The 26,295-nt window shown below is 36.7% G+C and overlaps 1 protein-coding gene across 1 annotated transcript in view; it reads left to right on the forward strand.

Annotated features, from left to right (window-relative positions):
* LOC127424880 (syntaxin-1B) overlaps positions 1-26,295 on the forward strand; it is a 69,859-nt gene that overhangs the window by 25,987 nt on the left and 17,577 nt on the right. Inside the window, exons 2-3 of the mRNA XM_051670397.1 lie at positions 10,017-10,091; positions 13,274-13,373. Of these exons, the coding sequence (XP_051526357.1) occupies positions 10,017-10,091; positions 13,274-13,373 (175 nt within the window). The remainder of the gene's footprint in view (positions 1-10,016; positions 10,092-13,273; positions 13,374-26,295) is intronic.

Consider the following 26,295-nt stretch of genomic DNA (forward strand, 5'->3'; position numbering starts at 1 on the left):
ATCGGACTTTACTAGTCACACTTTATGTTTTGTGTGTAGCAAGCTAATACAACGCAATAGAAAGAGAAAATAATTTTTTTTTCAATTATTTTGCATATATTTATATATTTTTATCTCATCACAATTAATTTAGATTGTATGCTCACAGCTTACAAAATATAATTTCTTTTGTCATGGGGCTGTAGATGCAGCAGTAGTGCAGCACTGCTGCTCAATGGTGGTGCTGGAAACACTGCAAATAAATTCATTATCTCATAACCCTCTTACATTTATCAGTTTTCATTGGTTCACAATCAATTTTCAAATCGTTTTACCTCCCTTCGCCACTTTTCCATCCTAAACAGGAAGTTCTTTCACTCTGACAAAGCACGCATTGAGAGAATGGACCAAAAGTTAGCACAGTGTTCAGTCCAACTAGATCAAACAGAAAATGTGTTAGCAACTTGGGCCTACCTTGGCTGCATTTGAAGGCTCAACATATTTCCTCAGACATGGCTAGAATTATGCAACATGACCTGCGTAATGGTAAAGCAGCCTCCATACTTTGTGTCCATTTGGCGAAATGACAAATGACAAAAAGATGGATGGTCGTCTTAAGGCGCGGTCACATATACTTTCGCATAGCAAAATTCTGTGGTCGAAAAAAAGTCCTTGACCTTGAATTTCACACGATTGGTTTCCGGCGGCGAAGAATTTCTCCTTGTTGATTTCACGCTGAGTTCAAGTTTGGTGAACTTTGACAGGTGAATTCTCCGCGTTGACCAATAGGATGTTGCTTGGTTTGGCAGTGACCTCTGTGTGGGCAGTGCTTCATACTCAGCTACATTGAATATTCACAATGGACAAGGATATCATTTTAGCGACAATTGTTTTTTTTTTACTTCACTCTCCTAGAGTTAAAGGACAGCATTGAAAAGGCTGCTTGGTAATTGTTTTTTTGCAGGTTTTACACACACTTAAAATCTGGCCACTTCCTTCTTTGCCCGCGGAATTTCGCAGTGCGAAGGTATGTGTTACCGCGCCTTTAAAGTGGTTAGTGATTAAAGGCGCGGTCACATTACCTTTGCACGGCAAAATTTGCAGGTGAAGAAGGAAGTGGGCAGATTTTGAGCGTGTGTAAAATCAGCAAAAAAACAATTGCCAAATACAGTCATCTCAAATGGAATTTGCGTGATCGTAAATTTCATATGGATTCCCATTGAGATTACTATATTTCGTCCACAGGATTTCGCCGCGCAAAGGTAAATGTGAACGCGCCTTTACCTTACTTTCCAGATTTTGGTTGGTGCAGTTAATACACCAGACCAGAGTGATTATTAGCCTAGTATTTGTAGATATTTGAACATAATAACATTTATACGTACGTTTTTGGATATCAGTATATTCACAGCATTTAAAAATGTAAAATGTTGCAAACACCTTAAACAATGTGTTTCACTAATTTCCTGATGCGAAATTTAAGATTCTTTGAACGCTAAAGGATTCATAAACATTTGTACTTCTCTAAAGTTGTTCAAAATTAAACAGCGTTTAGGTTTTAGAAGCTGTCACTACATTGTTCATTTTGTAAGTCACTTTGGATGAAAGTGTCTACTAAATGAATAAAATAAAATAGTTATTGTACATTTTAATGTCTATGCAAATGTACAAAAATGTAATCATGCTGACCTTGCACAAATGTGGTATGCTTCTTGGCTTTTATCCACATGTTCTACCTACCGCAAACCATAAGCATGCCCTTTGTGTGAGTTTGACATATATGAAAGCGTGTCCTGATGGATAAGGGTTCAAACTGTGACCTACTCTTCCAAAGAGTCTTCTGTCCTGGAGTATCAATCATGTAACTGAGCTTGTATACCATATGGGGTACTGAGAGGTCTGCTGTGCTTTGAATTTTTATGTTGGAAAGCATAACCTGTAGCTCAACTAACAATACCAAAGTCATGGGTTTGATTCCCAGGGAACACACATAATGATAAAATGTATATAACTGCACTGAAAGTTCCTTTGGATAAAAGCATCTGCCAAATATAAAAATGTAAATGTATAACCTTAGTAAAAAATTATTCTATGTGCTACCCCATTCCTAACAGATATGTAGGCCGAGCTGGTACTAGAAATCCCTTGTTCTCTGTAATACTTACTTAGAGTTACTTTGAAAATACCAACATAATACACATAAAACTGTCATAAAATATGCAGTTCACCGACATACATATCATTTTGAATGATGGTCTTACAGTTACATTCATTATTGGCTTGGATGGGTGTCTATTCAAACCAATCTCAGCCACTACTGTAGCTCTGTCGCCAAATAGACTATTATGACCTTGGGTTTGTCATAAGGCAGAAAATGAGTAGATGTGACATATCCTCCGGCATGGTTTTGTTTTTTTGTTGTTGTTTTTTTAAAGAAAGAAAGCCAATGCATAATATGAAAAAAGAACACAATCAAGATTTTCTAAAATATCTGTATTTGGGCTGCTGTAGAAATGTAAGTTTGTCCTACACCTACCCTGAACCATAAAGGACGTTAGTTTGTTTTGTGAATTTTAAAGAGAGTATGCCCCTCCATGGATAAACTTGTCCTGCCCTTCATTCTTATAATGAATGAATCCTGAGCTACTTAATAACAAGCCAATGTATAGTTCCATACTGTTCTGGTTGTTTCCAGCTTCACATACTAGGGGGAAGCACCAAATATATTGCTGAAATAATTATTTAAATGTCTACACTTGTTTTGGTGAAGAATCCCTTCTTGATGCTCAAATACAAAAGAGATTCAAAGAGATATGAATTGTTTACTGGTATCCCACTGTGACCATTGTCTAACGGCGTAAGAGATTTATTGTCTCTAAATTCTTCCCCCAGACATAATCTGTGCTTGCCAGCTTCATAGACATAAAATGTTTCTTTCTAAAATCTGCATTTTACAGTTTGAATTGGGAGATTTTTATGCATCCTATCAGTCAAATAATGTTTAAGTGTTAATAAATTGCAATGTACCATGTCAAGCTAAATTGAGACATGTTATCTGTGGCAATATGATTATGACTTCTGAAAGGTAACAAGATTGACAGTTATAGAGTTTAATTTGACATTACGAACCTTGTGCTCAAGGTTGTGAAACAGAAGTAGTTTCTCTACTTCTGCAAATATCCACTTTTCAATTCTAAGTTGTTTAAAATACAATCAACAGCAAAAGGGTTGACTTTGAGATCGTCCCCTATACTGCCAAACATAACAAAACATACTACAGGATGCTTTAAGTCGTCTTTGAAGAGTTCACTTCGTAAATGGATGAAGATGTCACTGTGAAAAAAAGTTTTTGGATTTATGGAATAGTTCATTACTTTATAAAGGGAAAAATATGATGGTAAGAAAACCTGGTGAGAAAAGTTTCTGTATGTCTGTATGTCTATCTATCTATCTATCTATCTATCTATCTATCTATCTATCTATCTATCTATCTGTCTGTCTGTCTGTCTGTCTGCCTGTCTGCCTGTCTGTCTGTCTGTCATATCTATCTATCTATCTATCTATCTATCTATCTATCTATCTATCTATCTATCTATCTATCTATCTGTCTGTCTGTCTGTCTGTCTGTCTGCCTGTCTGTCTGCCTGTCTGCCTGTCTGCCTGTCTGTCTGTCATATCTGTCTGTCTATCTATCTATCTATCTATCTGTCTATCTATCTGTCTATCTATCTGTCTGTCTATCTGTCTGTCTGTCATATCTATCTATCTATCTATCTATCTATCTATCTATCTATCTATCTATCTATCTATCTATCTATGTCTGTCTGTCTGTCTGTTTGTCTGTCTGTCTGCCTGTCTGTCTGTCATATCTGTCTATCTATCTATCATTCTGTCTGTCTATCTTTCATATTTATCTATCTGTCTGTCTGTCTGTCATATCTATCTATCTATCTATCTATCTGTCTGTCTGTCTGTCTGTCTGTCTGTCTGTCTGTCTGCCTGTCTGTCTGTCTGCCTGTCATATCTATCTATCTATCTATCTATCTGTCTATCTTTCATATTTATCTATCTATCTGTCTGCCTGTCTGTCTGTCATATCTATCTGTCTATCTATCTATCTATCTATCTGTCTATCTTTCATATTTATCTGTCTGTCTGTCTGTCTGTCTGCCTGCCTGTCTGTCTGCCTGTCTGTCTGTCATATCTATCTATCTATCTATCTTTCATATTTATCTATCTATCTATCTATCTATCTGTCTGTCTGTCTGTCTGTCTATCGAAGAGAGAGAGAGAGAGAGAGAGAGAGAGAGAAAGACAAAATTGCTTTAATTTACATATATTTTGTTTTCATCAAATTGTGCATCATAATCAGGATACGAAAATGGTGTAACGGTAATCTGTTACAGTTACATAAAAAGAAACAACATAATCAGATTATAGTTACATTTTGTAAAAATTAGGATTACTAGCAGGATTACAGTTTTTTATTGATATAAAAAGAAACAAAAGGTCCTCCTGACATTAATGATATAGAACGCTGCTTACTTTAGAGTGGTACAGATATGATCAGATGTGCTCGACATCTCTTCATGCGCAAATACTGTAACACCTGTCTCACATCACCACTCTACTCTCAAGGCAAACAAGGTCAAGCCATTAAAAGAGCTGTTTCATCGTGATGGCCACTGGAGAAAATGCATTATTTTCTTTACGGGACGCCTACTGTTGAGACTACACTGTCACTTCACTTCTCATTTCCATCATAACTTTAGTCATAACTCTAAAGTTGTTCTCTGAAATGCTTGTGTAATGTAATGACAACAGCAATAGGGACAGCATTTCCTTTTTACATTATTACAAAATCCAAATTTTACACATAACAAATAAATTGAACATGTTCTTTGGGAAAAAGTGCAATTGATCTGATTTTGATACTGTACATTTATTGTTGAGAACAATTGAAAAGTCTGGGTGAAAGAGAAATTCTGGCAAATGCAACATTTCTGAACTCATAGAAAGTAGGAATAAATTAGACACTAAAAAGGTTTTTTCAATCTATTCTTTAAATCTATCTCTTTTTGGAATTTGTTTTTTTCTTAAACATAAACATAGAATTACCCATAAACGTTAGCTGGTGATGTTTGACTGTGGATCATGAGCAAGCAGAGGAAGACACTGGAGGCATTGCATTAATAATGATGATGATGATGATGATGATGATGATGATGATGATGATAGCCTGTGATCTATTGCAGTCAGAATGGTGCCAATTAATCTACACACTAACACTGCAATTCAAGGCAGAATAAAACTTTGCAGTGTTTTTGAATCTGAGGTATATCCAGTCAGATTTTGTTTAATGTAAATTAAGACCTAATTCCAGGGCTCCAGACTAAAAAAAAATACTGTTTAGATTCAAGATAGAAAGCTGAAGAAACGGAAGACAGCTGATATCCCATTAATCAGAGGTTTAATAAACAGTATATACACCGATCAGCCACAACATTAAAACCACCTGCCTAATATTGTGAAGGTCCCCCTCATTGCCGCCAAACAGCACTAACCCTCTATTCTGAGATGATATTCTTCTAACTACAATTGTACAGAGCGGTTATCTGAGTTACCGTAGACTTTGTCAGTTCGAACCAGTCTGGCCATTCTCTGTTGACCTCTCTCATCAACAAGGCCATTCTGAGTAAATTCTAGAGACTGTTGCGCGTGAAAATCCCAGGAGATCAGCAGTTACAGAAATATTCAAACCAGCCCATCTGGCACCAACAATCATGTCACTGTCCAAACCTTTTCCCCATTCTGATGGTTGATGTGAACATTAACTGAAGCTCCTGACCCGTATCTGCACGATTGGCTGATTAGATAGTTGGTGCCAGATGGGCTGGTTTGAGAACTTCTGTAACTGCTGATCCTGGGATTTTCACGTACAACAGTCTCTAGAATTTACTCAGAATGGTGCCAAAAACAAAAAACATCCAGTGAGCGACAGTTCTGTGGATGGAAATGCCTTGTTAATGAGAGAGGTCAACAGAGAATGGCCAGACTGGTTTGAATTGAAAAAGTCTATGGTAACTCAGATAACCACTCTGTACAATTGTGGTGAGAAGAATATCATTTCAGAATGCTGTTCTGAGATGCGGGTTGGCGCTGTTTTGGCGGCATGAGGGGGACCTACACAATATTAGGCAGGTGGTTTTAATGTTGTGGCTGATCGGTGTATAGTTGAGAAGATAAGTTTGCAATCCCTTTTGTCTCATAAATGTTCACACCCCTTTTATAATTTATACAAATATAAGAAATAAGATATTTTTGTTTATTTAGGACTGCCCTTCAGAATGTACATTACAGATATTTACATAAAGTATTGTATGCATATAGTGTGTTGTCTTCTTGAGCATCAGTGAATGTTTGCGCCTTGTGTGACAGTTGCGTACAAGTCCCTCAATTGTCCTAAGTGTCAAAGCTTGATATATATATATTGTTTTAAAATATTGCCTTAGTCTTTTTTTACTGTTACCAGATGGCCCCAGACACTGAGACTACAAGAGTGCAAATTGAATGAAATCCCAGATGCAGTTTATTGTGCTACTCCAATCCAATCCCAATCAATAATTACCAGAAGAAAATAAAGTGGTACGCAATATGGGACTTTTAATTATAAAAAAGCCAGAAATACACATGGGACTCTTATTTTGAAATGTATGTGCTCCCAGTTGTGAGCTCACTGACCGCTGATTCGCTGAGAAAGCGAATCCGATTCAAACTGCTAACCTGAGCTCCTGAGTTCAAACCCTCAGTCCTTTTCAGGTGATTCATGAAAAGAGTCATTTGTTCTAAAAGTTTATTCAATAACTCACAAGATGATATCTGACGAAACCGCATATGAACGCACACAACCCGACTGTCGCCAGTGGCGTCTAGATTTTAAATTATTGTCGCAATCAATTATTTTTGGTTGCATTTGCGACCATTTTAGTCGCAGTCTGGAGCCCTGAATTCAGTGGATCTGTTCTAATTGTATTTGCTCAATGAGAAAAGAAGCCATTTTCTTTGTCTCTATTTTCTGTAGCAGATAGAGGACTCACCTAATTTGTTTAAAAATACTGAGTTCTACATTTGAACATATTCTGTTGTACTATTAAAGAGAAGGTATCCCTGTTTTTCATCTTTTTTTTCTTCATAACAGCTACATTATAACATTATTCAAACGTGCTGTTTGCATCCAGAAGGCATAATTAAAAGTCTTCGAGATCATATTGTTTTTTTCTCTTGAATTTATCTCACATATGTGAATTTAAGGTAATCCAAAAGTAATTAAAAGTAATCTGATTACATTACTTTCATATTACGGGAATAGGAGTAGGTTACTGATTTCATTTTTACTAATCAATCAGTATTTGTAACAGATTGCATTTTAAAAGTAGCATATTTGCATATAATCAAGGAGAAGGGTGGGGGCAGGCCAAAAAATGCACAAAAGATGATAGAAAAAAATATATAACTTTTTTACAAGATATAATACTAATGTAAAGAAATATAATAAAAAATATTTTTAACAAGTTATTGGATTTTTTTTTTTTTTACATGTTTAGAAAAATGTCTATATGAACAGTATTTAGTCATTAGCTATTAATGTTGACTTTACACATATATGTGGGAAACAAATGTCATGAAATTTATAGAATGACCCACCCACACACCGACCTCAAAAATTAGAAATCCATTGGGCATTTTCTGTGGTGCTGAAATCTGTTGCTATAGAAAGTTTTTTTTTTTTTTTTTGTGAAGGTCATTAGCGACTCATACTGCAGTACTAGACATGCACAGCGCAGGGGACCAATGGCAAAGCCACTCCCCATGAAACCAGATGCTGAGGGGGCAGGGAGGCCAGGGAGCGGCTAGATAAGGAGAGAGGCAGGCAAGTAAACATTAACAAGGCTGATGAGACAACAAAAGAGCAGCTTTCTGCTACTATGTCATTGTGCTTTGACATGCAATCCTCTTGTTGTGTGGAAATGCATAGAATCAGGCAGCTAAAATAAAATCGAGGAGCTAAAATGTCGAATCAATACACAATTGTCAGTAAGCTAAAAGTAGACAAACGGAAATTTCACCTTTGCTCATGGGGGAAGGGACTTTATTGCTATTATCTGATGACAGGTATGTGAAAATAGACCTTGCATGAATTAAATGACGTTAGTTGCAGATAAGCATGCTGATGCATCCATCACTCAACTGGCAGACTCACAGTAGCGTTATTTCTTGCAAAGCCCTACTGTAAAAATATCCAAGGTTAAAAATTTTAAGTTCATGCATTAAACAGTAGAGATGAGCAGTACCTGAGTACTGAGTAGACACAAAAGAGCGTGACTTGATTTTTTCACAACATTAAAGCTGAAGGGTGTAATTTCTGCGTCACTAGCGTCACCAAAAACATCATCACTCAGAAGTCTGCATGTTGCTACCTAATGTTCCAGTACCCTGACATTGGCCCCATTATGCCGAGTTACTGACAAGTGCCACATCCCATCAGACATTTTTGCACCAGTTCAAATGTTTACCTTCTCCTGTGGCACAACAGAGAGTGCACTGCATCAGCTGTGTAGGAGATCCGGGTTCTTGTCCTGCGTTGAAACAAGGAATTAATTGCGTTTGCACAATCAGTAATGCTTGCGAGTCAGATGTTCCATTTTCCCTCTAAGATTAAAATCTTAAAAATGAAACATTGAGCAGTTTCATTGGAAAAGATCATTGAAAATCATGCCTTAAAAATGATTTGTCTTTAGGCCCCCTGTGAGCAAGCCAAAGGCAGCTGTGGCCAAAATGCCATAAGGTGTTAGCTAGTGGAGAAAGAAGGGAAAAAAAAAACCTTAGGAGAAGCCAGGCTCAGCTGCAAAAGCCAGTTCCCCTCTAACTATACAGCATGAATATAATGCTATTACCAGTTAGCTATGAGCAATACAAGTCATGTATTAATTGAGTAAACTGGGTAGATTTTTGGTGGGCATTTTGCATTGTGAGTTGTTGAATTTTAATGAAGGCCCATAGAGTCTTCCAGTAAACGATCAAATTCCATCTTGACCCCCTTACTGTATGTTTTCTCTGTTTAAAAGCTATTTTATAGAGTGGCAAATGGTTTGCCTAAAACGAGGAGCTATTGATTCCCAGGAGAGGTGCAGAGGTTGGGGAAGAGGGTGGTCTTTATGGCTAGACACATGGGAGAAACTACTTCCTGTTCTGTTTAGAATAGACTGGCCATACCGCTAATCTGAGATAGCCCTCCAGCTATCCCCAATTCTCATCCCAATATGTGAAAGTCAATCAAATGTGGCTCATTTGAAAACATGTGATTTGCTTTAGTTTATTAGGCTGCCCTAATTTATCTTATATGAGAAACAGAAGTATTCTGGATGTGTTAAATATGAATGCCATTCTGTGAACAGCATGGGCTTCACTGTTTTGCGAAGTCAAACGCAGTAACACATTATGTCAAAATTGATTTATGACTAGATATTATTATGACTATGATCTGTCCTGTGACAGATGAGTTTGGTTCAACTATGCTCAGATTCAGAGAAAACAGTGAGGCTATTTCATAATCCACATTTGGCTGGACAATCCAAAACTTTTAAAGCCATTCTCTCAGTTTCAGTGTTGGTGTAGCTACTGCATTTTAGCTTTGTAGGGCAATATTGATATCAAGTGTTTTTGGTCCATTATCCCATTATTGTTGTGTTCTTGGGTGAGCCATTGAGTAAAGCCAACATAAGCATCAGTGGTTTAAGAAAGAACATTATTCAGAGTAGGAATTATTTCTAAGTTGCTTTGGATACAAATGTCTGCTAAATGGATAAATGTAAATATACACCTACTATTTTCCTATTTAGTTACCAATAACTGTTTATGTTATCCAACATTTGTGATTTTATTAGATCTCTGCTTTTTAACACATTCTTCAAAAAACGGGACTTTTCTTGCATGGAGATTATTAAACAGAGATCCTAACTACTGTTTTTTTTTTACAGGCTAAGGACAGTGACGATGATGAGGAAGTCGTTCATGTTGACCGAGACCACTTTATGGATGAATTTTTTGAACAGGTAAGCTTTACATTAGAGTAAATGTTAAAGCATCCATCTATGAGTTACTAAGATAGCACTGTTTTGTATGTGTGGACTGGCATTGAATTCAAGATAAAGGAAGTCAGAGTTTAGTTCCAACTCTAATCATACACCTGAACCGACCACAAGGTCCTCAGGTTCACTTTAATATTTCAGGCAGTAGAGTTTAGAATATGTCATTTATTACAACAACAAATATCCAACATCAGTATGTCTCTCATATGGTACAATGTAAAAAAAAAATATGGTAACACTTTACAATAAGGTTCTGTTTAGTACATGCATTTCTGTATCAACTAAGAATAAAAAAAAACATTTTCAGCATTTATTAATCTTGCTTAATTTTAATTTATCAAAATACTCAGTGGCGGCCTGTGCATTTTAAGGTTTGGCCTTCAGTGCGATTCATGCCATTAAGAAAACACTGTTTCACAATGAACAAGACACCCTATGCCTCTGGACATCATACATTACATCGCAGCCAAATAATAATCCCAATTGACATTTTTAAAACATGTCAATGCACGAAAGCCAAAACCAAGAAGGTCTAATACCAGGAAAAAGCTATCTAATAATATTTGCGATCTAAATGTTGCTTGCAATAATTTTTGTTTCGTCAGGGTACACGGTCACTTTTCAAAACTTGATCCGATACTGAATGCTCCAACAGCCTAATTTGCACTTAGAAAACTCCTGATGTTGCTATAACAATGTAGAAAGCACTTACCAATTTGTGAAGTGAAAATCAGGCCTCCTTTCCTGTTTACATCTCAGGTTTTTAAATCCATAAGGATCTTCTCAGTGATGATGTGGCAGTCACAGCCGACTCGTCAGCAAGATCTCGTGCTCTTCGCTTTCAAATTACGTACATCACTTAAAGCGTGATTGCGTCACTCAAGGCCAGCTAGAAGGCTCAACCGGGACATATCCTAAAGAGTACACCCAGCAAGAACAAATAAACCAATCTGATTGGCTGATGAATCTGACAATCTTACTTTAGATGCCTATTCACTGCACTGTTGCGGGATTCTGTAGAAATTCTGAAGGCTTAACGGGGTGGAGCTCAGACTCACACGCTGCTTCGGATGCACTCGCTTTGGGCATGCGATTTGTTAACCAGTCGTCACGCTTCGCTTGTAAGCATCAAGAAATAAATTCTGATTGGATAAACTATTCATTGTTTGCTATTCGTTTTTAGATGAATTAGGATTTTTATCTTTAGACATGTTAGGCCAGCAGAGAAGGCTTTGCTGGCCCTGAGAATTCGCCACTGAAAATACTATTGTTCATTATTTGTTTATGTTACTTCTAGTGCTGTCAATTTAACACGTTAATTTAATGCGATTTAATTATATGAAAAAAATTAACACAAGTAAAACTGAAGTATGTAATTTCTGCTACACTAGCGCCACCGAATGGAATTGCAAAAATAAATTGTTTTCAAAACAGCTTTCCGAATACGCCCCTTGTCTGCTGTTGTTCAGACAGTCAGATAGTCCCGCCCCCAACTCATGCCATTGGTTGGGTAACATAACGTTGTTGGTGCGGGTCTAAGCGGGTCACTCAAAACAAACACAGGAATTTTTAAATTGTTTACAGAAACACAGTGTTCACAGTTTTTGAGAAAATTAACCTATGAATGGCTTATTGTTATTTCTGCATATTAAGCTGGGATTAAAGAAAGTTAAACACAGAAAAGGTTATATACTTCAGTTTTAATCATCCTTCGTGACCCATACGCAAATTATGTAATAAAAGTGCATATTTTCCAACCATCGGAGCTATTCATGCTTAAAGTACATGTAACTTTGTGTTTTTACAAACGCTGTCAGCAGGGAGCAGACAGGCGCCTCAACAAATCTCACAAGCTTAGCAGCCACAGAATGAGAACCGGTCACACAGGATGTGTTCTTGACAGCTGGACAAAGCACAACAGAATGCAGGGATCTCAAGACATTATTTTCAACGTTTCAACTTCTTTTAACTTAACAGCATCTTAAAATGTGGCGTTTACGTGGAGAACCAGTGAGACACTCCAAAAACGTCCGTGTGACACATTAAAAATAGTGCAGACGGAACGCAAGAACGTGTCTTTGGAGAACAGGACAGATTGACGAACTCAATTGAAAAATAGATTGCTGTTGATTGTAGGCTTATGTTCAATGATATGGGAATAAAATAAACAATATATTGACTTCTAAACCCACTTTTTGTCTAATCAGTGCATTATATACAGCTATATATATATATATATATATATATATATATACAGTATATAAAGAAAAACGTTTAATTGCTGCCTCACCTTTATAAGTAAAATCAAAGTGGTGTCAAAGTTCATTGCAAAAAAATACAGTTTCAAAAAGTTAATTTAAATTGGTCAGAAAAGTGCTATGAACTTCTCACTGCAGGTTATAACCAGCCAATTTGATTTTACTTAAAAAGTTAAAGTATGATAAAAGTATGTTTACATCTCATAAAATCAGTGGACATGCTGTAATTAAAAGTTGGGCAAAATCCTCTGCCGTTTTCCAGTGGACTTTTTAATAATATTATTAAATGGGCAGATTTAATTTACATCAAGCTTTATTGGCAAGATAAATTTAAGTGTACATTGCCAATGCATTATTAGTGACTATACATACAGATATAAAACAAATTTAAATGCTGAAGTTTAAAATCTCAAAACTATTATTTCCTCTGGCTGCCGTTCATTCTCTATCGCGCACATGATTGGTCTCTTTCGCGCAGTTTTGCTTTTGACACTGATTCAGATTATAGTGAGTTTTACAGCAGCTTGCCTGTATCTCTCCGACCTGGCTCACCGCTTGCGGGGGAAGTCTCCATTCTTATACAGTAAATCTGCTCCTGTGTTTATTATACCCAGGACATGAGTGGCGGGTAATGAAAAAGCATGCACTGCTCCATAAAATCAGTTTCTGTGCTAGGGTGTGCAGTCAAGTCGAGCATGTTCCTCCTGGAAATTTATATATACCAATTTTAGCCACAGAAATTGGGGAAAACATTAGTGAAGTTTCAGGAAGTGAAATGAATTGCCATAATTTTTATGTGTTAAACAGTCAACTATTAATCGCAGAAATTAACTTGTTCAATTTTCTAGCCCTTATAGAAACTTTTTTTAATGTATATTATTTTGACAGGTGGAGGAGATCCGTGGCTGTATTGAAAAGCTGTCAGAGGATGTAGAACAGGTCAAGAAGCAGCACAGTGCCATTCTAGCAGCACCCAACCCTGATGAAAGTGAGTTCACAAAGTACAGACGTATTTTTTTAGCGAGATGTAAAGTTCATAAGCCGAACGTATGTGACACCTCATCAGTGAGACTTTCAGGCACTGCAATGAAAACATGCAAATTTGATGTTTTACCTCCCCCATATCTCCCTCCAGGATTTACTGTGTCTATTTATCCATATGCATAAACACATGCACACACATACACACATTTGTGCATGCATAACTATATCTCAGAGCTAGATGACAAATTGTTACATTAACGATCACCTCCACCCACATTACTCGACAATATTAAAGGCAATAAAATACACTAGAAAAAATATACAGTGGCCTAAAAAAGTATTAGGACACTTGAGCCACATTTCATTGCACTAGATAAAAAAGTTGTATTTATTTTAAAGAAATCTAGCACAAGCAAGCAGTTTCCAAGCTTAACATTTCACAAAAAGATGTTTCTTAGGTTTTAAATGATAAAACAATCAAACGCAAGTGGAACATGTTCATAGTTTATGTGATGAACTGCACCTGTGGTTACTTGTGACACCCCTGATAGCACACCTACATCACCCTGACGTCTAATTGATGTGGTTGTTACATCTGGAAGAAGTATTTTTATGTTGTTTTCTCATCTGTAATACGTCTATAAAACTTATGTCAATATAGATGTCTCGGATGCCAATAAGTCATTCAGCAGATGTCTTTGAGACGTTTATGATTTCGAAAGTTTGTAAATCTGATCTTTTTAAGATGTTTAGCAGATGTTATTTAAATTGTGATGCTTTCCAGATGAAAAGATCTTAACCAGACATCTCAGAGATGTACGTTTGCTATCTGGGACCTTTATGAACTTGAGGAAAACTGACTTTATTAGTATTAGTATTAGTATTATTAGATGCTAGAGGATACAGATAAAGATGCCATTTGATTTGATATTTTGTTGTCTAATTTAAATAAATTCCTTACATTTTTAAATGTGACTTGCAAACTCTGCAATGCAAGAATAGAGACGTTTCGGGTTTTTTGAAAGCAAATGACTAAAAGAAAAATGACTTCACAGTTGTGTGGTAAGATATATTGACCTCAACGGATGACAAGGTATTCAGGCATTTCTCCAATACCTTGTATTTGTGCCTCCCACACTTTAAAAGCCACTGCTGCTGCCACATCGCTCCAAGTGTGTGTAAGACCCAACCCACACACCTCATAGTGCACCAACCCACACTGCATCTATAGTGCTTCTGTTTCTTCAGTCCTCAAATGTTGCTAAAAAATCCTGCTCGCCTCAACTTTCCCCAGCAACAATCTTTAATTACGGCAACTGAGTGTTCAAGTAATTACTGGATTTTCTGTGACTAATGTGTGAGGTCATTCTAATGAAACAACTCTTTAGAACTTGTTCTTATAATTGTTCAATTGCAGTAAGTCAACTGTCAAATCATGAGGCTACAACGGTGTTTAACTGCCGAGATGTTTTACATTGAATCTGTTATTTTACTGCTAGTTGTATTTAAGGATATACTCAAACATGCTTCTGAATTTACATTAAATATATATATAATCATTCAAACTTCTTGAAAGAAGTTTCAAATTATGAAACAGATCATGGCTCTGTTCCAAAACCTAGTGAGCTGCCTTGCTGACTACTGCCTACTGTGAAGGGGCTGTTCCCATAAAAGCTAAATGCAGCACCACAAATGTAGCTGAACGCAGTTGTCTCGAGACACATTTTTTAACAGTTGAATCTCTTTTTAACTTGACATAGTGTCTAAAAATATGGTGCTCCTGCGTGAGGTGCTGACAATACAGCAAGATGCAGAGCAGCAGTCAAAGACATCTGTGTAGCACATATTTATATAGGAAAACAATTAAAAAGCACCGCACGTGGACGCAAATATGCATTTGGTGTGAATGGCCCCTAAGTTCGCATCTTAAACAAAAATAAAACCTCATAAATGACAAATGGGATTGCATTTTCAGCAAAGGATACATGCTGCCATGTCCAAAATGAGGTATCTTAAAAGGTGGCATTATAGAGCTTTTCAGCCATTACGTCAATTTGTAGGTGAACTCGGAAGGCTGATTCGCCATGTGTTCCCTTTGGATTTTCCTATGGGTTTTTATAATGGGGTTTTTCAACTTATGAGTAAAATAAGGTCTGTGGTAAACAGTACTTGACGATACTTGGACGTTTTGTTCTACAACATAAATTACACAGTTTCATACCTCAAATGTGTATTTTGAAGCCACCAGGTTTTTTTTAAGTATGCAATTCAATATGACATCAAAATTCACCTTTGAGGGGGATAAAATTATAAAAATCCATAGGAAAATCCTAAGGAGACCCAGGGCGAATTCACTTCTGGGTTTTTTGTAGAACATGTTTTGTTCTACAACATAAATTACACACTTTCATTCACTGCCTGGCCCAAAAAAAGTTGCATACTCTAACATTTCTTTGGACCACCTTTAGCTTTGATTATGGCGCATTATTTGTGGCATTGTTTCGACAATCTTATGCAACGTCACAACATTTATTTCCATCCAGAGTTGCATTAATTTTTGTCCGAGATCTTGTATTGACAACAGGAAAGTCGAACCGCTCCGTAAAGTCTTCTCCAGCACATCCCAGAGACTTTCAATGGGGTTAAGGTCAGGACTCTGTGGTGGCCAATTCATATGTGAAAATGATTCCTCATGCTCCCTGAGCCACTCTTTCACAATTTGAGCCTGATGAATCTTGGCATTGTCGTCCTGGAATATGCCCGTGCCGTCAGGGAAGAAAAAATCCATTGATGGGATAACCTGGTCATTCAGTACATTCAGGTAGTCAGCATATCGCAAAACGTTGCTGAGCCTAGACCTGACCAACTGAAGCAACCCCAGATCATAACACTGCCTCCAGAGGCTTGTACCGTGGGCACTATGCATGACGGGTGCATCGCTTTGGAATAGGGTGAATCTGGACTCATCAACCCACATGACCTTTTTCCATTGTTCCACAGTCCAATCTTTATGCTTCCTAGCAAACTGAAGTAGTTTTTTCAGATTAGCCTCACTAACAAGTGGCTTTCTTGTGGCTACACAACTGTTTAGTCTTCGTCGCATTATGCATGTGGAAATGCTCTTACTTTCACTATTAAACATAGTCTGTGAGTTGTACTGTCAATGTTTTACAATGTGACTCTTCACCAAGAGTTTTAGTGATACCCGATCACGATCATACAAGATTTTTTTCTGACCACATTTCTTCCGCAAAGCTGACGGTTCACCACTATCCTTGCAGGTTTTAATAATGCATTGGACAGTTCTTAACCCAATTCCTGTGATTTCAGCAATCTCCTTAGTTGTTTTCTTTGCTTAATGCAGGCCAATAATTTGCCCCTTCTGAAACACGGTAACATCTTTTCACGACCACGGGATACGTCTTCCGACATGATTGTTTAAAAAAATGAGAAGCTACACACTGCATCAGTTAGGGTTAAAAGAATTGTTGCCAGCTGAAACATATTAATCACTGCAATAATGATCCAATCATAGGCTCTTAAGTATCTGCTTATTGAAATCCAAACGGCAACTTTATTTGGGGCCAGGCAGTGTACCTCAAATGTGAATTTTGAAGCTGGCATGTTTTTTTGTTTTGTTTTTTAAAGTATGCAATTTAATGGGGGGAGGAAAAACCCCATTAAAAAAATGCATAGGAAAAACCAGAGGGAACCAGAACAGCTCTACTGAATCAACATTCACTTCAGGAGTGCATCTACGATACCATAAAATGCTGTCTACATAGGCAGCTCATGAGGTTTTGGAACAGACCCTATGTGTGGAAAATAAAGCAAGTGTAGAAGTTAGAAGGTCTTAGGCCACATTCACACTAATTCATTCAAGTCTGAAAACTCCGTTTCCAGTTTCTGAACGACATTGTTTTCCAAAGTATGCGGTTGTGGAGAACATTTTCGAAAGTCTCCATTTTTAGTTCAGGTGTGGATGAGAGCCGTAAACGTGACAAAATGTATGCGTTTTGAAGCAAAAACGTATTTGTGTGGATGTGGCCTTAGAAGTTAGAAGGTCTAAGAATGTTAACCTGGGGTTAATCACTAATAAAAACTACAAAACAATACCATAGTATGACCATGGTTTCTTGACCATACCATTGTATAACTATATGGTAATCATTCAGTACAATGCAGCCTGGTCTCATGGACGTGACTGTGGTAACATGTTTGCAAAATGAAATTACGTGCTTCATTACACATTTAGTTGCAGTTTCCTAGTGTAATGTCCATCAGGGGGTGCCAAAAGCGAGTAAAATGGTGTCGAAATCAGTCGAGGTTTTTCAGGTGAATATTAGTCGGGGGTTTTAATAAGTAAAATGTATCGCGCTAATCTAAAACTTTAACCTTAACCTAATCAATAGTGTTTTAAAAAAGCAAATGAGAGTTGAACAAAACAGACATCCTTACCCTAAACCAACACCTAAACCTAACCAATAGTGTTGTAAAATGAAATACAACATGAAAAGCAGATTTTTTTAAAGCAACCATATCATCTCATGTCTCTCACTTTCATCTCACATGTCAGCTTGCATGCTTGGCTGGTCTCAAGCCACAGTCCTCCGAGTCTAAAGTCCAACACTCTATGAGGTGAGCTACTGCGGAAGCTAATCACATTGGAATAAGTGTGTAAATGTAAGCGAGTCTGTAATACAAACATTAAAATTGATCTTTTTTTCAAATGATAATTTAGAGTAAAAGTGTTTCGATATCATAACATGAGTGTGTGAGTAATAGAGCAAAAAATAAGTCATAATCAGCTGTTGCAGTCGTGATTTGTGTGAAAGTGAATAAAACGCACAGTTGTTGTAGCGCCTCTAGTGTTCATTTCACCAGAAAAATGGCAGCAAAACGTAGAATTTGGCACGTTAAAGTCAGTTTGCAAAAATGTTTATAGAGTAACTTTAATTCTGTGAGACTAGGTTGGTACAATGGTATAGGTATTACTATCTGATTCCATCATTCTGTACTATAGTACTCTTGTACTACAATGCTTTATATAAAGGTCCATTTTTTGTTTCCAGGGCGAAAGACCCAAAAAAATTCACAACTTTTTTCTGCACTTTATTTCCATGCTGGCTCAATTACAATTATGATATCTATTTTCCGATATCACTTTTTATTTTCCATTAAGGCAGTGTAGAGGGGCTAGACAGGCTTTACTTAGTTCAAGAAATTCACAGGATTGACTCAACTGCTATGGATGAATCTTTAACAGTCTCATTGTGTCTGACACTTTTGTTTCGGTTCAGTTACGGTTTTATCCTGTATGTTATTTATTTTATTTCCAATGCATGGTTTCTTTGTTGTTGCATGCTTATGTAAGAACATTTTCTTTCTATTCTTTCTTTTCTCCTCTCTTTTGCTTTCCCACTGTCTGTTTTCATCATGCTGCATGAAGGAATCGTCCAAGGAAACCTGTTAAAGTTGAGTGTCTGTCTCAATATCTGTGTCAGTGTGAGCCAGATACTTGAAGAGAAGATGAGGAGGAAAACATATTTAAAGACCCCATTAATATACATATATACATATCAAAAAACGTGTTCTTTTTATTAAATAGCCAATAGCCTTAAGTTTACGTCACAGTCGTAAACAATGATTTGCAACTTGCTTTTTGCTAGTCAGAGGCAGGTGGTATTAGAGGGAGGGATGTTCTCATTCTAGAGAAGATTTCATTGAACAAAAATTTGGATGTGCCCGTAAGTTGGTCTGTTTGCCCAGAAGAAAAAGACTGTTAAACTTAAGTTAATTTTAGCAACTTTTAGATTGTCCAAGCATAAGGCTTCAAGACTAACATACATGGGCAATAAAAGCCCAAAAAACCTCCAATTTTGATCTAATGGGGTCTTTAAAGGACAGTTCACCCAAAAACTTAAATTCTGTCATCGTTTATTCATGATAGAACAACATAAGGGTGAGTAAATGATAACAAAATTTTCATTTTTGGTTGAACTGTCCCTTTTAGAAAGTAATTCTTAAATGTCTTTCAGCTACCTACTTCAGTTCTTCTCCTCATTTTATTCTCCTCCAGTTGCAGTTCATGTCGTGCGTTCGTGTGTAGAAACTGTGTTTTTGTTATTTATTGTGCTTGGTTTTTATGCATACATATTGCATAACTTGTAAAACCATTCAAGGCTTATTGCCAAGGACCATTTCTCTGTCATCCTACTGAAGCCTTTAAATTCAGTCAAAATAATAAATACAAAAAGGAAAAGATAGACACTGTGCTGCCATTTGTAATTTAGTAGCTGCCTTTTGAATGCCTTGCTTAAGTGTTCAATGGCAGGAAAATTATCTCAGTTACTTGCAAGTTCATAAGTCACCCTTACTTGGGATTAAAGTTACATTCTTTGCGTTACCGCTTTAGATCCATAACTAAGAGTGTAATACCATCCCCCCTTACCTCCAAGTGATTTAGCATTATTTTGATCTTGGTATCGCTTCAGTTTCAGGTCACTGCTTATAGAGGGTAATCCACAACATGCTAGCAGCCCTGGTACTCCATTAAAGTCAACATGAAAGGTCATTCTGACCCATTTTACTTCCGCAATCTGACGTATTTAGGTGGAAAATGATATTAAATGAGAAAAATAAATGAAGGGCGGGACTTGATGTTATCCATTGGGTATTAATTGGATCATGAAAAGGGGGTGTAACATGCCAGAATGAAGGCAGGTGGATGGAGGATAGGGGTTGAAAAATAAGAGGGATTGTGATGTCACCCGAAAAAGAACATTGTTTCAGAGGTGGGGCAAGTTACATTATGATTAAAGATTATGATTACAAACATTTGTTTCATTTGGAATAATTTGTACTGACGAATAGTGAACAATAAGACAAGGTTTTAGGAAATTAAAGGGGACAGTTTGGATATCATGTTGAATTTAAGCTACACTTTAAAAATGTTTTGAGAGGTAATCTAAAAAATGTGACTCATGTGTAACATCTATATTAACTGCTTTTATTCAATATAAAAATGTTATTTAATTTAACTAAATTTACCCCACAAATTAGTTTACACCAACAAAAGTCATTTTTATAGGTTAGATTGAGTAGAAATATATCCTTTATGGTAACAATTACAGGTTACTAATTATTCAGCGCATTATATTTTAATAAAAGATTATTATTACAAGCATTTGTTTTATTTGGAATAATTTGAACTGATGAATTGTGCACAAAAAGACTGGGAACAATAGAGACAGTTTGGATTTCACGTTGACTTCAAGCTACACTGTAAAAAATGCTTTGTCAGGTAACCTTAAAAATGCTTCTTGTGGTAACATCTAAATTAGATAATTGTATTCGATTAATAAATTATTTTAATCTGATCAATTTACCTGACAAATTAAGTTACAAAAGCGAAAGTAATTTTTATGGGTTAGATCAAGTAGAAATGGATAATTGAGGTAACAATTAGGTTCCCACTTTTTCCAGTGTACCACCACCAAAGCTGAAACATTTTTTGGGCTCACCATTTTGCTGAGGTTTTAGTTTTTTTAATCAGTTACATTTAGCTGTATATGCTGCTGTAACAAGCTAAATATTCTGCAATGCATATGAAAAAGACAGTTTGCTACAAGATCTAAGCAAAGCACATCTTCAAATCCCTCACTTTTTAACAGCTACAGTTGTGACCTTGAGCAAGAAATGTAACCTCTGTTGGCTCGCCGTGTGACTAATGGTTACCTCTTTGCTATAGTTCATTAAAGCATTTCACCCAATCAGCTTAAATGACTAAATTAACCATCAAAATTACAGCATGGACTGAACTGCCACCCCAAAAGTTCTTTATAGTGAGTGATGTTGGTAAAAATGTAATGTTCATAGTTCTATGCTCATTTTTCAGCAACATATAAGTGTTGCTATAAGTGTTAATTTTCAAATGTATATGTGTATTTGCAGTTAATTGGATTGTCTAAACGTTAAATGCATTTACCACTGGGAGGTGATATGTGGCCAAAAATACCACTTAAACCTGAAGAAATTACATACATTTTTATGTGCATATCAACAAACACTTTAGGATCTGTAAGATTTCAGGTTTTTGTAGGATACTGAGTGCGCTTACATGCACACCAATGCGCTGATAACTGTTAAAAAAACCTTATTAAAAAAAATCAGTCTATACAAGAAAACATGATGAGACTTGAAATAATCTGATTATTCTCTGCTTTTAATTTAAAAACGTAAACAGGTATGCACACAACACTTGCACACAATGGAAAAGCAGCTAAAAACACCGGTAAAGGTGGTTACATGCAATGCAAAACTGGGGAAATGGGCAAAAATCTACATGTGCCAATGAGTTTTGTTAAAACCTAACAACAAAAAAGTAAAAAGGTTTAAGACATTTACATGACCTTACACATTGTTGGCTTATTAAGTTTAATCAGTGAAAGATTGTGCATGTAAACACACACATTATATATGTCAATGTCTTCAACGAACTTTGTAGCAACATGTATATTTTGTTATACCGTTATGTGGTATACATCATATAATATTATCATACTATACTGTATATACATATATATATGATAATATACCAATGGTTTATGCAATCTTTTTGGATCTCTACAAACTGCTGCTTCAAGCATTGACTTTCCTTTTTACTTATCAACAGTTTCATCTAGCCGATAAAAGTCTTCTCTTCATGCATTTTAAATAACAATATTGTGTCCCAAAACTTGTCTTTAAACAGGTCACACAGGTGCACACTAGAGGCAATTCAGTTATACGTGGCAGCTGCTCACAGAGACAAATAAAATCATATTTATTAGCTATTTAAGTGCTGCTTATAGCTGTCATGTTCAATAGTGGGTGTGACAAGAAACATCCTTGTTGGTCAGATCGATCTCTCGACCACATGAGCAAAAAGAGCTGACATAAGACAATGTCTTGTTTTCATACAGCAGTAAAGAGCGGTACAGCATTTAGCCGGCCGTAAGGACAACAACAGTGTAGCAGTGTGCAAATATTAGGATGCTAACTTAGTGACAGGATACATTTCACTTTTGTTAAATCAATGGCCACACCCAGACTACAGCACTTTTAGTGTAGATCATTTGTTTTACAGAGAAACTTAGCCTTCAACATGCTTTTTATACCATTTTGTTGCCATCTACATTTTATGATCATTATTATTATTATTTAAACACAATTCCTGTCCATTTTTGTTTTGTTAAAATGGACAGTAAACATTCCAAATGACATTTATAAATGTTGAAATCTAATAAGCGTTTTTAAATTAATAAAATAATTGAACAACTAATTCATACATTTATTTTCTGAAAAAAGAGAATATGTTTTCTAGATATTGTAAGACACTGATTTAGAATTTATTTTATGTGGTTTAAGAAAATGGAGTGTGTTCCCAATGAAGAAGGGTCTAGCTCTTTATGAATATATGTTTCATTAAATTATATGGAGGCATTTACATGAATTCATCTTACTTGATATATTAAATGTATACAGTGCATCCGGAAAGTATTCACAGCGCTTCACTTTTTCCACATTTTGTTATGTTACAGCCTTATTCCAAAATTGATTAAATTCATTATTTTCCTCAAAGTTCTACAAACAATACCCCATAATGACAACGTGAAAGAAGTTTGTTTGAAATGTTTGCAAATTTATTAAAAATAAAAAACAAAAAAAATCACATGTACACAAGTATTCACAGCCTTTGCTCAGTCCTTTGTTTAAGCACCTTTGGCACCAATTACAGCCTCATGTCTTTTTGAGTATGATGCTACAAGCTTGGCACACCTATTTTTGGGCAGTTTCTCCCATTCTTCTTTGCAGGACCTCTCAAGCTCCATCAGGTTGGATGGGGAGCGTCGGTGCACATCCATTTTCAGATCTCTCTGGAGATGTTCAATCGGGATCAAGTCTGGGCTCTGGCTGGGCCACTCAAGGACATTCACAGAGTTGTCCCGGAGCCACTCCTTTGTTATCTTGGCTGTGTGCTTAGGGTCGTTGTCCTGTTGGAAGATGAACCTTCGCCCCAGTCTGAGGTCCAGAGCACTCTGGAGCAGGTTTTCATCAAAGATGTCTCTGTACATTACTGCATTCATCTTTCCCTCGATCCTGACTAGTCTCCCAGTTCCTGCCGCTGAAAAACATCCCCACAGCATGATGCTGCCACCACCATGCTTCACTGTAGGGATGGTATTGGCCAGGTGATGAGCGGTGCCTGGTTTCCTCCAGACATGACGCTTGCCATTCAGGCCAAAGAGTTCAATCTTTGTTTCTCATGGTCTGAGAGTCCTTCAGGTGCCTTTTGGCAAACTCCAGGCGGGCTGTCATGTGCCTTTTACTGAGGAGTGGCTTCCGTCTGGCCACTCTACCATAGAGGCCTGATTGGTGGAGTGCTGCAGAGATGGTTGTTCTTCTGGAAGGTTCTCCTCTCTCCACAGAGAAATGCTGGAGCTCTGTCAGAGTGACCATTGGGTTCTTGGTCACCTCCCTGACAAAGGCCCTTCTCCCCCGATCGCTCAGTTTGGCCGGGCGGCCAGCTCTAAGAAGAGTCCTGGTGGTTCCAAACTTCTTCCATTTACGGATGATGGAGGCCACTGTGCTCATTGGGACCTTCAATGCTGCAGAAATTTTTCTGTACCCTTCCCCAGATCTGTGCCTCGATACAATCCTGTCTCGGAGGTCTACAGACAATTCCTTGAACTTCATGGCTTGGTTTGTGCTCTGACATGCACTGTTAACTGTGGGACCTTATATAGACAGGTGTGTGCCTTTCCAAATCATGTCCAATCAACTGAATTTACCACAGGTGGACTCTAATCAAGTTGTAGAAACATCTCAAGGATGATCAGTGGAAACAGGTTGCACCTGAGCTCAATTTTATGGCAAAGGCTGTGAATACTTATGTACATGTGATTTTTTTCATTTTTTATTTTTAATAAATTTGCAAAGATTTCAAACAAACTTCTTTCACGTTGTCATTATGGGGTATTGTTTGTAGAATTTTGAGGAAAATAATGAATTTAATCCATTTTGGATTAAGGCTGTAACATAACAAAATGTGGAAAAAGTGAAGCGCTGTGAATACTTTCCGGATGCACTGTATGTACACTTAAAAAAATTACTAGTTGGGGCCTGGGTAGCTCAATGAGTAAAGACGCTGACTACCATCCCTGGAGTCTTGAGTTCAAATCCAGGGCGTGCTGAGTGACTCCAGCCAGGTCTTCTAAGCAACCAAATTGGCCCGGTTGCTAGGGAGGGTAGAGTCACATGGGGTAACCTCCTCGTGGTCACCATAATGTGGTTCTTGCTCTCAGTGGGGCGTGTGGTGAGTTGTGCGTGGATGCCAGGGAGAATAGCGTGAAGCCTCCACACGCTCAACAAGCCACATGATAAAATGCGTGGATTGACGGCAACTGAGATTCGTCCTCCGCCACCCGGATTGAGGCGAGTCACTACGCCACCACGAGGACTTAGAGCGCATTAGGAATTGGGCATTCTAAATTGGGGAGAAAAAGGGGAGAAACTAAAAAAATAAACTACTAGTTACTTAATTTTTATTTCGCAATTTTTTGCACAGTTTTTCTAAGTAAATTTTAATGGTATAAAATTAAGTAAAATCTACTTAACTTCATAACATAATATTGATTAAAGTGAGTGAGTACATTTAGATTAAGCATTTCTTTTAACACAGTAACTTTTACTAACACATCTGATGTACATTTAGTCAAATTTAAATAAACATTTTATTGGAACAATTTACATTTTGAACTTTCCTTATAAACACATGATTAATCATGTACCACGACATCAGAAGCCTTCCACAGGGAAGTTTAATGCATGCTATGTAGTCTATTGGACAACATCACCTTGCATAACAGGCAATAGATACAAGATACAGGGCTGCACACGCAGACCTCAACACTTGGTGCACAAAACACGATGACGGTAACAATCAAAAGGAAATTTATTTTGAATAAATTTTGAGTATAAAATGAACTTCACAACACAAGAAGTACCAAACATAACAGAAAAATCAACAATAAAAATGGTGTAAATAAACTTGCAAACAAATTTATTCAAGCAAAGGAACATTTGCTTATTTTATTTACCTGTAAAAAAATAAATCAATTAGAGAATACATATCACAAGGTTTACTACTTTAAGATTAATAGATGATGATGCATTGTAAAGAAAACAAACAATCATGAATTATATTTACATATAAGCTAGAACATTCTTTTTTTTTTTCATTCATTTAATTTGTCTACATTTTGTATTCAATGTAAAAAGTACTTAATAATTTTTGCTATATTTACTTCATTTTTTTTTCAGTGTAATGCATTCAGCCAGTCATTTTACGATATTAAACCCCAACAGGATGATCAGGTCTTGTATCACCCTAAAGGGGGATATTTTGCGATAATGACCGGCTGACAGTACATTATCCTACTTATTACATGGCTACTTACCAAATAAATAAATAAATGAACAATACAAATAGATATTTATTATGTGAGAAGAAAGCAAGGAGTGATACAAGAGAAGTAAAAGCAGCACAGCTACTGTAAGAAATCGGTTGCCTTGAACAGTGGTATATTATGCAGTTTAGCACTCATACAAAAATATCTAATCAAAAAAATGCTGTGATTGACCAATCAGAATCCCAAGATTCCTGAGAGCGGTGTTATAATAGAATATATATATATATTTCTGCTTGTATATTTGACAAAAAATCCTAGGTCAGAGGAATACCCAAGAAAATGTTTGCTCAAACATGAATTGACACTAGTATATCCTTTGAAATGACAATCAGTGTGATTGATTACAGTGCACAATGTGTAGATGTATAATTTATCACCCCTCCCCCACAATCAGCCCACCATCAAACCCCTTGA

This window comes from Myxocyprinus asiaticus, chromosome 34, assembly GCF_019703515.2.
Source record: "Myxocyprinus asiaticus isolate MX2 ecotype Aquarium Trade chromosome 34, UBuf_Myxa_2, whole genome shotgun sequence".
In the NCBI taxonomy this organism is placed as follows: domain Eukaryota; kingdom Metazoa; phylum Chordata; class Actinopteri; order Cypriniformes; family Catostomidae; genus Myxocyprinus; species Myxocyprinus asiaticus.